The 17203-nt window shown below is 42.3% G+C and overlaps 2 protein-coding genes across 3 annotated transcripts in view; one reads left to right on the top strand and one right to left on the bottom strand.

Moving 5' to 3' along the window:
- grin2ab (glutamate receptor, ionotropic, N-methyl D-aspartate 2A, b) overlaps nt 1-759 on the bottom strand; it is a 94655-nt gene extending 93896 nt beyond the window's left edge. Inside the window, exon 1 of the mRNA XM_046371450.1 lies at nt 595-759. The gene's annotated coding sequence lies outside the window, so the exon portion shown is untranslated. The remainder of the gene's footprint in view (nt 1-594) is intronic.
- Nucleotides 760-10433: 9674 nt separating this feature from the next.
- myo15ab (myosin XVAb) overlaps nt 10434-17203 on the top strand; it is a 45934-nt gene continuing 39164 nt past the window's right edge. The window contains exons 1-4 of one of the 2 annotated variants that reach the window (XM_046371420.1): nt 10434-10484; nt 11180-11247; nt 13778-13915; nt 14030-16642. In XM_046371420.1, the coding sequence (XP_046227376.1) occupies nt 14087-16642 (2556 nt within the window). In that variant the 5' untranslated portion in view covers nt 10434-10484; nt 11180-11247; nt 13778-13915; nt 14030-14086. Of the gene's footprint in view, nt 10485-10952; nt 11248-13777; nt 13916-14029; nt 16643-17203 lie in introns of those variants that run through there. The other variant, XM_046371430.1, reaches the window with a different exon arrangement.

The raw sequence follows: 17203 nt of genomic DNA, 5'->3' as shown, positions 1-17203 counted from the left end.
CCAGCCGCCTGTTAGCTTAACGCAAAAACTGGAAACGGGGAAACAGCTAGTCTGGATCCCTCTGGTAATATAAACAGCTATCCAGCACCTCTTAAGGCCGTACAAAAATCAAAGTGAGAAATCAACATGTTGCAAAGTTAAGTAGGTTTGGTGGCAATTAGAAGTCAACCAATTTTTGGATTTTTAAAAGCTGATATGATAATGGTCAAGCTGAGAGCCAATTAAATGGCCATGACCACCTACTCCCCCTCCCAAAAAATCTGGAAATGAACATCAAATTAGGCGACCTCTACAGGCAATCACTGAAGACTCGAGAAGTTACTGCACCTGTACAAGAAAACCCACTGCAAAACCACAAATTGTTTTGTCATTTCTGTTTTGGCACAGATTACTCAAACAGGTTACACAACATAACCGACAGGCTTTTGTCATGTTTGAATAGAACCAAGTTTTTACCCTCTATTCGGTCTTTGTGCAAAACTAATCGGCAGCTTGCTCTAGTTTCATATTTAGTGCACCAGAGTGGCACAAATCTCTCATTTAACCCTCTGTATAAAAGCAGATAAGTGCTGTTTTCAAAATTCAAGAACTAACCTGCAGGTTTCACAAAGCCTCATCGCCAACTTACGCATCCAAAAATACAGAAGCTGACAATCACAGCAGTGATATGGAGGACACAGACTTTCAGCTGCTGCTGCAGCATGACTTCAGGATTGTACCCAAGAAGCAGAGAGAAGCAGACAGCACACTGACTGCTCAATATGACCCACGTCGAGCAGCAACCTGGAACACACACAAAAATATGCAGAAATGATGTCACTGAGTTGATCTGGGGAAGTGCACATTTAGACTGTGTTGGTTAATTTGCACTTTAAGCACCAGGGCACACTCTGATACCCAATTTGACAGCTCGGAAATTCACAGTGCTACAGGAAATCCCATTTGTATATTCAGAGTGTTAAGAATTCTGGGGTCCTCAGAGTGTGCACCAGGTACTTACGACAAACGGAGTTGGTGCAGTTGAGCGATTAAATGTAAATGAGGATGGAACCAGATCAACCTAATTGGCCCAGTCCACAGAACAATTTAAAACAGCTCATCTTGAGGCTGTAACTTTTTATGGCCTTTCTATTATAAGCATAGCCAGAGGTTGCATTAAATATCTCAGTGGCAATAACAAAAGCCTGACTGTGAGACTGAACTATTGTTCATTTTCAGATTAACTGACATCACCTGATAAAAGGGACAGACATTATGACCTCTGAACACGATATTTTGGCCAAGTGTTGGTGAGGCACTTTTGTCTGTTAGCACACGGGACCAATACCTTCGGGACGCTTGATGGAAGTGGGAATGAACATACTAACCTGCAAATATTTACCGCTGAACTACGCCACTCCAGTGGTTTATTTTTAGAACCACTTTGAGGTCCTAAAAGCCATAAGCACACTCGTTTCACATGTTTTCCATTAACAGGAACAACTCAAAAACCGAAAATGGAAGTATATGTAATGATTTCAATCAGCTGACTAGTCTAAAAATTTAGAGTTGTTGATTAAACGTAGATTAGACTGGCACATACTTTTATCTGGAGATAATTCCTGATTATGGGGATGAATCCAATAATCTGACAATAGCATAAACTCCCAGTGTGGCCATCAGCCAAATGCTGATCGAGTCTTTATCCTGGTGGTGGTGGTGGGGAATGCTTCGGTTGGATGTTGGCATCAGCATATTGGGTTTATAATGAGAACAGTGATCACTTACGGGCTCCCCTGTGGCTAAGAGAAGGTGGTTGGCTTATTTGTTTGGAGGATGGGAACCAGAGGGACTAGCCTCCTGTATTGTGAAAGTCTTAGGGGGGAGCAATTATTGAAACTATAAAAAAGAAATAATTGAAAATTTAGTAGTCTACCTGATTGAACTTGAGGGTAGAGGGATGCATTGGATCCAGCTAATTCTGAAAAACTATAATCATAATTTTACATTCATCGAGATATCATTAAGAAAATTTTCTTATGTCCCATGTACATTAAAAGGTCCAGTGTTTAGAATGTGTTGGCATCTGGTTTCAGTCATCTGAACACCCCTTGTCCCACCCTCAAACCCTTTGTTCGTCCTTTCCAGGCAACTACAGACAGCTGCAACATAGTGGAATCACTGATCACTCTTAAAATATAAAAGATTCATTCTAAGGAAGTGGAAACACAACCATTCTTAGTTTCAGGTGACTATACAGTAATGAAAACATGATTATGAATATTCTATTCCATTTCCGCACCTAAATACCACACAGTGGACTGTAAATTGCACTGTGAAGTACACTTTATAGACGAAAATATTTGGACATACCTCTTTATTAATAAATTCAGGTGTGGTATGGGGCTGTTTTTCAAAGGTTGGGCTCCAACATTTTTGACAATACTATGCCTCCAACCCCGTGGTAACAATTCAGTGAACAGTGAAGCCCCCCCCTCCACTGCAGCATGACTGGGGAGAGGGCACCAGCTCCACACCAATGTCCATGCACTGACAAGGCGATGTTACCAAAGTGCCTGTTGGTGTAATGGTCAGGTGTACCAATACTTTATGTCTATACTGTGTATATATTCTGCTCAATAATTAACTGAATAGTTAGCTAACAAATAAGTTAATGTTTGTAAATCGCCAATGGGTGTGAAAAAACCCTGCAAAGGATAAACGGTTGGTGGGTGATTTGTCAATGATTTTCTTTCTATTGACTTGCTCAAATGGGCAATGTGTTGGTGTGCATCTGTTTGTGTACTAGTATGTTGTAGCCCGAGTCTCTGTTTGGTCATTCCGTGATCTCATGCAGTCTGGTTTTTGGGACATTTTTCTCCTGAATGGGAAACTTGTCCATCTGCTTCCTCTCCTAAAGGACCGTCGAGGGAGAGAGTTGGGTGGCTACATTATACAGTCTTATACACAGACGGAAACACACACACATACACACCTTTTTAAGGTGTCGCTGTGGCATTTTCTTGGCACATATGGTCCGGTCAATGGGATCAGTGAAGGCCACATTAACAAGGTTGCAGAGGGACTATCTGTCTCTCATGGACAGCAGCGTGTTTCCACCTGCTGTGTAATCTTCTCTGACACTTTGTACTCCGATGCCCACTAGCCAATATTATCCTCGTTCCACCAGACCCGTGAGAACAGCACAAACAGGCTGTTATAGACTGTCACACTGTTAGTGTCATTATGGCTCCAGTATCTTAGACAATAATGCCAGTGTGGGGATTTCACCGGTTATGATTGATAACAGTAGGAGACAAAATCCAAATTAAATGGAAAAAATATGTGTGTACACGCAGAGTAAAAACAATATGTGTGGATTAGTAAACGAGAACTGCATCTTAAATCACTCCCTGGTTCGCTCAATGGCTTTTCCCTCGGCATATCGTGGACACGCTATAGTTTACCAATTAGTGAGCATTAAATTGAAATTTTGGACACTTACTCACCATCATTTTGTGTCATTGTTGACAGCTGTGAAATTTCACATCTGCGAGATGGAGAAGATTGCACTGTAGCAGAAAATATTGTAAATGCACGCTACTTTTTTGTTGCGGTGTATAAATGTATAGCAGACTCATTTACACAATCAGAATATGAATGGTAACAGAATGGTGGACAGTAAATTATTCTGTAGTGTAGAGCACTACAAAGTAAAAAGGAAGTGATTTGGGAAACAGTCTTGATGTTTTGTTAAGATGAGGACAGCAGCTGATTGATGGAGCAGTGGTCCGTCTTAAACTGCTTACAGTGCTGTCTTTGTAGATATTTAAAAGTGGGTATTGGGAATCTTATACATTTCTTTTAATTCCTCAAATGTCTGTCGTAGCTGTGTAGATCAATAATCTTAGTAAGTGCCCTTTCAGCACATTCTTTTAAATCTACGCTTACAAGTGCCAGGTTTAAAATGGGCATTCCCCCAAACCGCAGAGAATGTTATTCTCTCAAACTTTTCCACTTGAAATCCAACCCAACTGTATTGATTATAAATGTGTGTTGGATACAAAAGTATCCAGACACACTTCTTTTTGGGGCTGCTTTTCAGGGGTTGGGCTCGGCCCCTGACTTCCAGTGAAGGGAAATCTTAATGCTTCAGCATACCAAGACATTTTGGACAATGCTATGCTTCCAACTTTGTGGCAACAGCTTGTTAAAGGCCCTTTTCTATTCCAGCATGACTGTGCCCCAGTGCACAAAGCAAAGCTCCATAAAGACATGGTTGGATGAGTTTGGTGTGGTAGAACTTGACTGGCCCACACAGAGTCCTGACCTCAACCCCATCCAACACCTTTGGGATGAACTGGAACGGAGATTGTGAATCAGGACTTTTGATTCAACATCAGTGTCTGACCTCACAAATACTCTACTCCATGAATGAGCAAAAATTCCCACAAAAACATGCCAAATTTGTGTGGAATACCTCTTTAGAAGAGGGGAGACTGTTATAGCTGCAAAGCTAAATGTGTCCCAATACTTTTGTCTATATAATGTATATAAAGGCATGCAGATGTTAAATCTCTAACAGTGGTTTTCAGTGTGAAAATGTCACATCCTGTACTCTCACTGCTGGGAAACATGCGGATACATACACAGAATACACACATCAACTGCTTGGGCTGAATTCACACATGAAACAGCAAAATATGTGCAAAAATGTGTGTTTGTGAGTGAGTGAACAAGTGAATGTGTCACACCTAAATGAGGTGAACTCACTCCAGCTGTGTATTGACTTTATCTCTGACTTTCTCCAGCTGTTTACGGCAACACCATCATTTACTCATCCTACAGTGTGTGTGTGTGTGTGTGTGTGTGTGTGTGTGTGTGTGTGGTATGTAAAATCTGCTAAAGAGACACTGATGGTGGTGGCTGATGAAGAAATTTATAGACAGTCAAAGGAAAAGGCCATTTAAAACAAATAACAAGAACAGCTGCTACTAACTAATGGATTTAATACAGGTGCAGCAGATGTCAGTTGTGCTAACCCACAACAGCCTTATATTAATCTTAATATTTTTTATGACAGCAACTTCATCTTCATCTGATTCATAATTCTGTTTATCAGTGATCAGCAGGGCTTTTTCACCGCAGACATTTTGTCTTAGTGGGAAAGTCAATTAACTAAAAACATGAGAGCGTGAGAGTGAGCCAGCAAGCACAACACCAGGACGCCGAAACCGAAGCAACGAAATGGAGTTCGTTAATTTTATGAGTTGGCCTGTGCTTTTCCTTCTGTCGACATGTCAGAATGTCTTCCACGAAAAAGTCCTGTGCTAATCTGCTGTCATCAATTCATTATTTAATAAAATGATCTCTTGGACAGACATCACATTCAGAGTTCCTCTGCTCCTAACAAACCTGACCCCATTTTTTGTGGAACTTCAGACTTAAGTGACTTTGAACCCAGCTAGTTTTTGGACTTCTGGCTGCCTGCCTGGTCCTTTGGTGTTCTTTGCCTCCACTGACTGCCTACCTGTTTCCCACCTATATCCTGCCTTCTGCCTGGTAAAATCTTTATCTCTGTTACCACTCATACCTACTGATTCTACTTCTGGGTCTCACTTCAGAACTGATACAGTGAACCTGAGTTTTCAGAATGCAATATTTGTCAAAACAGGGAGAGTAATGTGGTTTAGCCTAAGAATGTACTGCATATTGATTTTCATCTATCCTCTGCTGTGATCTGTGACGCTGCCATCCTGTCCACCAGTTGCCTTCGGTGAGTTCCAGCCTTTTCCAGTCATCTTCTCCCTGTCTGCTTCCCCATGTACATAATTACTCCATCAGCCCTATATATACTTCACCTTATCATTTTTGTAACTGTCTGTTGCAGTGTTGTTTCCTGTATCTAATACCTGCCTGTGTTAGTGACTTTGAACCCAGCTAGTTTTTGGACTTTTGGCTGTCTGCCTGATCCCTTCTGGTCTTGCTTGCCTCCGCTGACTGCCTACCCGTTGCTGACCTGAATGCTGCCTTTTGACTATTAAAACCTGCATTTGTATTAGCACTCCTACCTGCCGATTCTGCATCTGGGTCTCACTCCACAATTGTTGCAGTGATAATCTAAATTCTCAGGCTCCAAAATTTGAAAATGTACAGGCAGAGAGCATGATTTCCATCTATCCATTCACTGCGTATCTGGGTCCAAGTCATGGTGAGAGCAACCTTAGAAAGGCAGCCCAGTCATCCATCTCCTCAGCCATGTCCAGTTCCTCCTGGGGATTGATTTTCAATCTTTACTTAACCTTTAGTTGTCACAGACTGCCTGTGGACTATAATATCTTTTGGCTGATACATTATTCAATTTAATGTAATGTTCATGACACCGTAAACAAATTGTGGCCAAGGGTTCTGTTTTGGTGGAGGTATTTTTTTTCCAAACAAATGTGTTTAACTACATGTGGTATTTACAGCTTCTGCACAGCCTATAAAGCCTGTGAGCATTGGAGGATAGTATTATATTCTTGATGTTTTACAGCAGGGTGTTAAGGTTAAATAAAATAATCCAAACTCACCCAAATGTTACATTTCACATTAAAATTCATCGTCCGTTAACGTTATTAAAATGCCAAGTTTATTTAAGCCATTCAATTTAAAATAGATTATACAATATCTTTGGAGACCATAGAGGAATATTTAGTTTGAGTGTTTCCACAGTGGAGATACTGCAGGGTCTCCTGAAATCAGCCCTTCTGAATAGAAATTTGTACAACTTGCCTGCTCATAATGCATCGGTATGCAGAGAGTGAGAAAGCAATTTGATAAATTACACCTGTACACCTTCCACATATTATGTGTAATATGAATAAATGTCTCAGATTGCAGCACAATTAGTCAAGCAACCAAGTCTGCCAAGTGTGAGGCCACAGGTGTCCCCTCTGCAGAGCGTCTCTGCTTTGTGTCTAAAAATGAAAATATCAACTATGGGTGGACTGCCCACTTTCCTCTATTTAAAAAGATCTTAAATTGTAATTTGGCTTAATCTAATAGGCTTATGAGACGCATCAGCTTTCATATAAATTCCATTTGCGTGTTTTTGAGTGCCAAGACAGGTGTTATCTCTATTCCACAGCACCATCCCAACATGAAAGCATGATATCACAACCAAGTGGTTGCTGATGATCAAATAACAACCTGCTGTGCAGAAAACAACATGGTAATTTCATCTCCGTTGCCCCTTTGCTCTCATATTCTCGATAGCAGAGTAGAACTAAAGCAGCGCTAAGCGAAATCCTCAGTCTGTTGTGTTTTCAAAACACCCAGGAGGAAAAGAGCAATTCTTTAAGCTGTGTCATTATGTTTAACCACTTAAAGAAATCATCTCACATCCTGGTACATTTGGTCTGGTGAATGATGTGAATCTGGATAAATACCACAGAATTTTCGCCACAGAAATAACTCCTCACTTCATTTCTCATTTTCATATGTTAATATTTGTGCACTACAATAAATCCATTAATCAATCAAATATCATCCAGTTACAGGAGGCTGCTATTCCTTAAAAAAAAGCCAAAGCCAAATTATCATAGAAATTTAACATTAATGATGCATGGTTAGTGGGCATCCCCCACATCTACTGTACCTTCTCACGCTCAAGACAAAATAATCTCATAATTTCATTTATTCCTGGGAGCCTACAGCACTTTAATTAGCTATTGGTGAAAACCAAGCGCCATATTGAGTGTGCATAGATTTTTAAAAAATCTATTTTGCGTCAGCTGAAGTTGGTTATGTTTGAACAGTCTTGTGTTTTATTTCTCATTGTGTGCGATCTGTAATCTGTAAGAACCATATTGTTTTATTATTGTTTTAGGAAACTCATTTTTATTGGACTGTTGAACAGAGTGGACACAGACAGGACAAACACTGAGATGGACATAACACACGACAAACATGCACAGAGGGAATCACAACACAGACACTGTGCTTATATATGAGTCTTACTCTAATACCTGCAACATCACTTCTCATTTCTTTCGCCATATAATCTATTTTGACTAAAGTTTTGTGGCTTACAGTGGTAATCTCTGATTAAACGGTTACAGGCGAATCATATTAACATCAACCACATAAATAAATCGGATTTGAGGATTTTTGGTAAAAAAAACAAAACAATTGAATTCTGGGATACTAAAAGAGATCGTAAACACTTTAATCACAGTGGTGAGCAGTAGTCTCCCATTTAATGTATGTCCATTCTGTCTAAGATACTTTCTAACGCACTTACATGTTAATTATGACTTGGCTAGATGTTCTGTATGAGGCAGTTTGGCATGTTTTGTACAGGTGTGTCATATGCAACACCTTGTCCACATACCAAGAGTCGTCTCATTTAGTCATGTACATAACAAAAGTTGTTTTTGCTGTCTCTTGTTCATATTTGGATTGAAGTCCCGCGTTGCACTTCACAGCACTTTGATGCTTTGTACGACTTTCCCTGATATAAATATTTTACATTTCTGTCCTGTAGGCTCCTATAATGCATTATGTAAATCCATAAAGACGACCTGCTGCTATACATTCCCCTCTCAAATGTGGCTTCTTATCCACTTCAAGACTATTTGTCATTGTAAGCTCAGCCATACCCCATCACACTCACAAACAAACAAACACAGGAACGCACACCCTTACTGTATCTATGCTGGAGTGGGTGTGGGAATGGGTGGCTGTGGATTCTGCAGGCTGGGTCCATGCTTGCACCCTTGCTGAGCTGTTTGGTAGGCATATTCCGGACTGTGGATAAAAGACAGATGCACAAAAGGTATTTTTGTGAGGAACAGGAACAAATTCACTGCAGTTATTTTGGAGTGTAGCAGCAGTCAGGTGCGTCTCTGAACAGGCAGTGGTTCGACATGTGACTCAAGGACACTTTAGCGGCAGCAGGGATTATTTGAAACTGATAGACACACAGCAGGACTCTCGCTACTCAAGCAGCTTCGCTTCTCCACTATCGGCCTATGCAGGTGGAGCCGCTACTTAAGTGGATGCGGATGGATGTACCCTGCAGGTTTTTCTGTCTTTCCAACACGGTGTCTCTCCCTGTCTGTATTTATCTATCTATCTGTATATGCATTTGTATTTTCTCTCTCTCTTACTCCCTTAAACACACAGACATAGTCACGCATGCACAGGTCTCTCTGTCCCAAATGGAGCTTTCTACAGTCACCCTCTGACCTGCTGCAGAGACCATGTGTCTCTGAGCAGCTGCTCCAGCTCCACACACAGCTGACTCCTATAGAAGAAAAACTAATGTTGGTGATACCCTCACTGTTACGTGGCCTGCTGTCCAACTAACAGTTAGTAACAGCGGGAAAGCTCACGACTGCATCCATTTCAAAGTTCGAAGCAGTAAGCTAAGTATTTGGCTGTTAATTTTAACATTTAAGCTACTTACATTTGAATTATTTATTCCAGTTATCTATGATTTTCTCTTCACTGACATTTCTTTTCCTCAAATAACAATGCAGGTCTAGCTTGACAGATTTTTTTTCCCTGCACATACATCACCACCATCCTAAAACAAGGTTTCACTGTATGTTGTGCCTGCAGGATGCAGCCATTACTTTCCCTGAATGATTCACAGAGCCCAGAGATAGACAGGGGACCCTGAACATGCCAAACATTATAGATATTTACTGTTTCAGGGCCCCAAGCAAGCTATTGTGGTTTTGGTGGTGATGGTGGTGTGTGTGTGTGTGTGAGAGAGAGAGGGGGGGATTTAAAGTCATGGTTGCAGCACTGCCTTCAAAAAATCCAAAAAATTCAGGTTAGACTTGCTTCCAGAAAGAAATAAAATTACCTCCTACCCTGTAGCTCTGTAAAGCAACAACAACAGAACCACAGGGGGAAAGATACAGAGAGAGAAAGGGTGATGGCCTGTGTTATCATTCATCTAATCAAGTGATCCCCGGTCTTTTTAATTGGTCACCTCTTAAAATGAAGCCATGCCTTGCTACCCCTGGGCACAGTGCTGGTTTTGGTTGGAAAACAAGCCAGCAGCCTGGAGAGCTGCATGCTGACCAAGACGTTGGCTGCCAGCTCCTTAATGTCAACAGTATATTAAATGTGTTCACCTAAAACACTGCACGTTTGTCAATTGGTTTAAGTCTATGTAAGTCGGGAACAGGAACAGCACTAAAAATAGCTCAAACGTGCCCCAAGGCTTTTTTCTAAAATGAAAAAAAATAATAAATAACATAAAAAAACGCAGCGTGGTTTTGAATCGTGGCTCTCCACAGTTGGTTCAATATCAAAGCCAAAACCTGTTATGGTACGGGCGGCCAGCCGGTCATGTGGGGGAGACGGCAAGGTCGTCTGGGTTATGGAGTGAATCCAGTGGAGATGCAGCAGTTTGTGGCTCTCTGCTGTTTGTTTGCTGTCAGGCGGGTCCATCTGGCGGGCAACAGAAGGACTGCTCATGTGGAGAGACGTTAACTGTACATTTTCAGGTTGTAGCCCTCACCTTCATCTGTTATGCTCCATTTACGCCTTGGGCTATCTCATGACACACTTTCCCCCCCATCGTGCTCAGTCCAGGGGAGAGGAGATGTTACAAAACCAAAGCCCTGTATGCCAAAGTCAGGCAGTGGAAGCGAAAACCAACTTTTCTGTCCCACTGAAACTAGCGCTAAATGGTAGCTCGCCTCTTAACGGAATTAAGCTAGGCTATATGATTGGGCCGTTCAAATCTCGGGGTGAAGTTAGTTTAGCGTTGTTGGTCGAGCAGACAGGGACGTGTTTGTCAGGCTAAAAACGTACGCTGATGTTTACATTTAAATACTGACTAATTAGAGTATCTTTTCTTTCTTTAACTTAACCCACTTTCTTTATTTAACGTGACCACTACTATTGTGTGTGTGTGTTAGACCGCACTGCCCACCCGCGGTGCTCATCACTTCTCACCGGAGTGTGTGGAACTCAAGCCCCCGGCCGATTACCGAAGAATAGCGGTCGTTAAATATTCATCCGCCGTTCCCGGTGGTACACTTTTCCTCCGCACTGACCGACCCCTTGCTGCTCCTCCGGCAGGGCTCGGAGCAGCATATGTGAGGAATTGTGTTGGAAGTCCTAAGGATTAAGCAAATGTAAACGGGGTTGCAGTTTTTTTTTTAGGGTTACTTTTTTGTCTTTTTTGACCTAAAAGAGGATGGAGAAACGAGACTACGGAGCTCCAGTGACGTGAGCAAGCATGTCTGGTGTGCCGGAGGAGAGGTAGGATTTTACACCAACCTCAATATCCCGCTTAGTCCGCCCGCCACACAAGCTGTACAGTCCGTCCGTTTGCCTGCACACACTGTTTAATTTGCTTTCCCCTCACAAGATAACTGCTGTAACACGCCAGTTATAGGTTAAAAGACGAATCTATATTAAATAAATGCAAAAATGATTAGGTTAATACTTTGTTTTGAGCAAGCCGCACACTTGCTGCAGGTCTGTGAACTTACCTGATCCAACCAACTCCAAACAATTAGGAGTGCTGCAGGTGTAAGGCTGGTCCACTAGATAGCAGCAGATTACTGTGTGCGTGTGTGTGTGTGTGTGTGTGTGAAAAGTTGTTAAGTGACAAAGATGGTCTGCACCCCCGGACCTGAATACTTATGATGAGCCTCATTGAGTCCACCTCTGTCATAAGTATGCTTTCCTCTCCCAGGCATGCATCCCAGTTTCTCTGTTTTGTCTCTTCTCTACAAATTCTGTCAAAAGATGGAGGACCTCCTGCCAGCAGCGATTGCTTTGGGAAGAGAGAAGACTGGCTGCAACTCAGAGCTTTTCACGTTTGATAGGGTCTTTTCATTCTGCATCAAAGGCAGATGTACGGTTAGAGACGAACCGTGGGAAATCCTGGAAAAAAAATCCTCTTTCATCACGCTTTCCAGCCTTTTAATGCACATGTGCACCCACTCAAAGACATAACTCTGAATAAACACACTGCATACACACACACACATGCTTTTTGCTGGTTGGTAATAATCAGATAGACTTACACACCAAGGCTAAAAGATCAGGATCTGGCAACCCAACACCAATACCCTGTAACAGGACAGAACTGGCAATCCGACTCCAGAGGAATAATTTGGTTGATGGCACTAATAATCACAGCCCTGTTACCGATCCTTCACTGGCCGTGTGTGTGTGTGTGTGTGTGTGTGTGAGAGAGAGAGAGAGAGTCATTCCTCTGTTATTGATACCTAGAGCGAAGACGTCACATATCTACCAAGTGGGTGTTTCTCCTGCCTCTGCTCCTTCTCCTGCTGTTACGTATGTGGAAGTAGGTTGGTGGCTGCCTGCATTGCTCATACTGATGCTGTTTAAATATAATGTTTCTCTCAGATGATCCATCACTTATCCTCAATCATACGCACGCATAGACATGTATGGCAACTTATGTAAAAGTAAAGGTTTGTCTGCATGACTTCTCTCATTCATGAGATGCACAACATTACTGACAGAGAAATTAGAGGTTGTTAATTATGGGATATTGTGGATTTGGTGACATCTCACTGTCAGTCAGGCTTATCTTCTGCATCCCATGTCTGTCTCTCTTTTTCTCTCATTCTCCTTCTCTCTCCCTCTCTCTCGCTCAACCTTTTGTATTATTTATGCCCCGCCCCCTCAGCCGCCTGAAGCTCTCAAGTTTCACCTGTAGAGCCAGATGACAAATTAAGACTCCTTCTACGACCCGCCACAAGGAACTCCTCAAATGCACACAAACACGTACACATATACACACAGGCAAAACGCACACACGCACACACAAACAGGCAACCCATCTGCCCTTCTGTCTTTCTCCTTCACACACACACACACACACACACACACACACACACACACACACAGTAGTTGTCACACACTCTGAGGAGGGCAGTGTGACCAGAGTGCTGTGCTGAGTGAGGGAATGTGTTGTAGTGAGCAACAGAGGACGGAGCAGGTCAAAGGAAGAAGCTGAGTGTGACCTAAAGACTTTATCCTGGAGTCTTTTTGCCTTTTCTTTTTTTAACCACTAAAGAAGAGACCTCCTGCAAGGACTCAACACATTTGAAGACTGCCAAGCTTCTGGCGACCGCCACACTTGCTCCTCTGTAGTGTTTGTCATTGAATGCGGAGGTGACTATGATGTAGAGCTGTCTCAATGACTGAGTTTGGTGACGTTGCCAGAAGAGTTTGTCTTTTGTCTTACAAGAGAGAGGCCAGACTGCAGAGGGGGTAGAGCTTGTGCTGGAGTAACAGCTGCATGATTTGTTTGTGTGTTTTCTGATGTTTGGATGCGGTTTTACAGAAAGCAGATGCAACAGTGATCACAGCGTCTGCAAATTACTATAACCAGCACAGTAAAAATCTGTTTTGTAAGAGTTTGCAGTGAAGTTAAGCTTGATAATACAATCAAAAATATACGTACATTAGCAAAATTAATTAAAAGGTTTGGAGCTCAAACCAACTGAACCTGCTGGCCTTGGGGAGGAATTAGAGATTTCTGTGTAGGTTTTGGAGATCATTTGGTAATGAGTGGTGACTTGAGACACCAGTGAAGAGTACAAAGCAGTTTGTGGTGTTAAGAAATCAACATTGACTTAATAATCTTAATGGGTACATTTTTCCAAAATTCTTGAATTGGGCGGTGATATGAACATCATAGTTTAGTGAATTGCTTAGTTTTTATTGTGTGTGAAAATTTTTGTCTTTACACACACGTGTTGTTGTAAAAGAAAAGATTGCTCTCATTTAGCTACGTATGTCTGGACAGGAGCCTTCATGGGGACCAGATTTGGGCAGAGGACGACTGCTTTGGCAAGGTGGACCTGTCCCCACACAGACTCTGAACCTGCATATAGTGCTGGCACAAAATCCACGAGACATATCTAAGCCAAGCAATCTTTTAAGGGTCAGACTCCAGATCGCATTTTCTTAACATGTCACATCATGTTTTCTTCGTGTTGAACTTAATGTACAATAATGTCTTTTATACATCTTGCAAGTAATATTTGTGTGTTTGAAGGTTTACTGCGTTGCATCCTGACGGGAGGGCATGGTATGTTCCTAACTACTGGTCAAAATGCCCGGAAAGAAAGACCCCAAGAAGGACGCAAAGAAGGGTGGAAAATCTGAACCAGAGAAAAAGAAAGAGGAGGAAAAGAAAGGGAAGGATGATAAAAAGCAGGGAAAGGATGATAAGAAAACCAGCAAGGATGATAAGAAAGGTGGAAAGGATGATAAGAAAGGTGCAAAGGATGATAAAAAAGGGGGGAAGAAGGGAAAGGAGAAGGAGGAACCACCTAAGGGGAAAGGTGATGGAAAGAAGGGAAAAGACAAAGGGAAAGGTAAGAAAGTTGAGTCTGAGGAGGAAGCAGAGGAGCTCCTGAGTGATGAAGAAGAGGAGGAAGAATTAAGTGAAGAGGAAGATGAAGAGGAAGATTCAGAAGATGACAGGACAAGGAAGAGACGAGGAGGTAAGGAGGCTAAGGGAAAGAAAGGGGGAAAGTCTAGACGTGGGGAGTACTCAGAAGAAGAAGATGAAGAGGAGGATGAAGATGAAGAAGCGGATGACGACGAGTATGACGAGGATTACGTCAAATCCAAAAAGAAATCTAAAGATGAACACCACCATAAAGGAGAGAAATATGATGCTGATGCAAAGAAAAAGAAAGGGAAAAAGAAAGAGGAAGCTCCTCCACTTCCGAAAAAGGAAATCCCAAGGAAAGGTCTGAAAAACATGTCCAGGATGTTCATGAAGTTTTCTGGTTTCAAGAGGCGCAGGAACAGCAGGAAGAAGCTGAAGAGTACTTCACGTTTGTTCCTGGGGTTGGGGAAGAGAAGAAACCGCCTTGCTAAGAAGAAACGCCGCAAGTCTATGCTCAAGAACACGTCTCGATTCATGATGAGGTTTAAGGTCAGCAAAAAGAGGAAAAAAGAGAAAGAGGCTAAAGAGAAGGCGGCAGCAAATGGGGGGAAGAAGCCAACCTATATGCTGCTTCGTATAGGAGGAGTGAGAGGATCAGATGAGAAGAAGGGGGGCTTCTTCAAAGGCTTGTTTGGAAAAAAAGATGGTAAATGGTCTGGTGATGACTTCAAAAACAGAAGCGTGTTGCTGGGTAAAGTTGCAGCAGCAACTAACTGGTTGACCAAACGCTTCCTATCTACAAAAATGCGAGGAAATGCAGGACACCGTGGCTGGGCTGGACGTAGAGCACATAGCCGACAAGCCAGCACCAGAGGTTATCTTCATGATTACCAGAATGATGGTTATGAGCATGAGGAACAGATTCATGGATACAACCAGCAACATTCAGCCCGCCAGAAAGGTTATGGAGGCTATGATGATGGTTATGGTGTTTATGGAGATGAGATAACTGCAGGATATGGAAGCCAGGGTCAGTATGGTTATTATGACAATGGAGCAGGGGGAGCAGATTATCAAGACCTGGGCTACTATGAGGAAGAAGGACTCTATGATCCAAATGCAGAATATTATGAAGGTGATCTTTATGATGAGAGCATGGGGGACTACTACAACCCTTATTCCTCTGCCCAAGGCTACTATAACAGCCAGGAAGCTGATTACTATGGTTACCAGCAACAACAGGCGATGGCAATGTATGGTGATGAGGGTCTGGACTACTATGCACTAATGGATGAGGACCATATTTATGGGGGAGAGGTAGATGGATTCCTTGATCCTCAGACTCAGGGTTATTATGATGAAAATAGTCAAGGAGTTTACTACGATAATGGACAGGGGGGTTACTATGAGAACCCTTATGCAGCAACTATGGGATTGCAAGGGGGCTTTCCACCAGACTATCAACTTAGTTATACTGATGCCAGCATGCCTTACCAAGACTACAGCTCTCTGCAGGCTATGGGATTCCCACCTGCTGGCCAGCTGGGGGGCATGGATCAGGTACAGGGCCTGTATGGGGACCAGTATGCACACCAGTTGGAGCAATATGGGGGTGATACTGGTGCAGTTCAGGGAGGTGATATGGCATTTAGAGTTCCTAGACCTCAAGTGCGTCTATTTGGGAAAGAGCGTCTCGATGTGCCTCTGCCTCCTCCACCTACTTTACCACCTGATCCAGAATTTGAAGACATGTCAGAAATCCAGTATGAAGATCAGATTCCTCTTGCACCAGGACAACTTGGTGACATGATGTCATTTCCACAGCAAATGGGAATGTCACCACAACAAGAAATGATGATGTCTCCTCAAGAACAAATAATGTTTTCTCAACAACAGACCATGCTGCCCCCTCAAGATCAAATGTCGCCTCCGCAAATAATGTCACCACAGCAGCAAATGATGTTACAACAAGAACAGAGTATGACTGGCCAAATGATACCATCGCAGATTCTGTCACCACAGCAACAAATGATGTCACCACAGCAGCAGCTGATGCCTCAACAAGTGATCTCACCACAGCAGCAGTTGATGCCTCAGCAAATGATGTCACCACAACAGCAGTTGATGTCACCACAGATAATCTCACCACAAGAGCAGATGATGTCACCACACCAGCAGTTGATGTCACCACAGATAATCTCACCACAAGAGCAGATGATGTTGCCACAGCAACAGATGCCTCAGTTGCCTCAACAAGTGTTTTCAACACAGGTAATTCTAACTCTAGCTCTGTAATGATTTTGTATAACCATACTTACTTACAGGAGGAGATGTGGCGAGGTACCCATTGCAATGTTGGGTGAACATGTGCAATGTGAAAAAAGTTCCAAATGTATTCTAATGAGCATGCTTCCACTATACCTCTAGGAAACCACCTTGACCTGCACAGCCTGTAATTTGTTATATTAAATAAGTCCACTCTGGAGGGAGAGCTAAAGCTTATCTAACAGAAAATATTGAGTTACATTGTTAGAGTTTAAATTGTACATTCTAAAAAAAAAAAGATATAGCACAAAGACAATTAGTGATAATAGGCACCATGTTGGGGGAGAATGTTGAGGGGTTACTTGTAGCAGTTTTCACAATTAATACTCCTTTTTGTAGTAACTGTTAAAAATATAATTTGATAATCTGACTATGTAGTTCTATGCATTTTGAAAAATGTGTCCTCCCACATTTTCATATTAACTGCTGTGTCAGTTTACAGAACTTATTTTCCATACGGTGGACAGCCATATTCTTATTGGATTTTTTTAAATTATCACTACAACC

Source organism: Scatophagus argus, chromosome 2 (genome assembly GCF_020382885.2).
Source record: "Scatophagus argus isolate fScaArg1 chromosome 2, fScaArg1.pri, whole genome shotgun sequence".
Classification (NCBI taxonomy): domain Eukaryota; kingdom Metazoa; phylum Chordata; class Actinopteri; family Scatophagidae; genus Scatophagus; species Scatophagus argus.
This window is presented reverse-complemented; position numbering and strand designations above follow the sequence as displayed.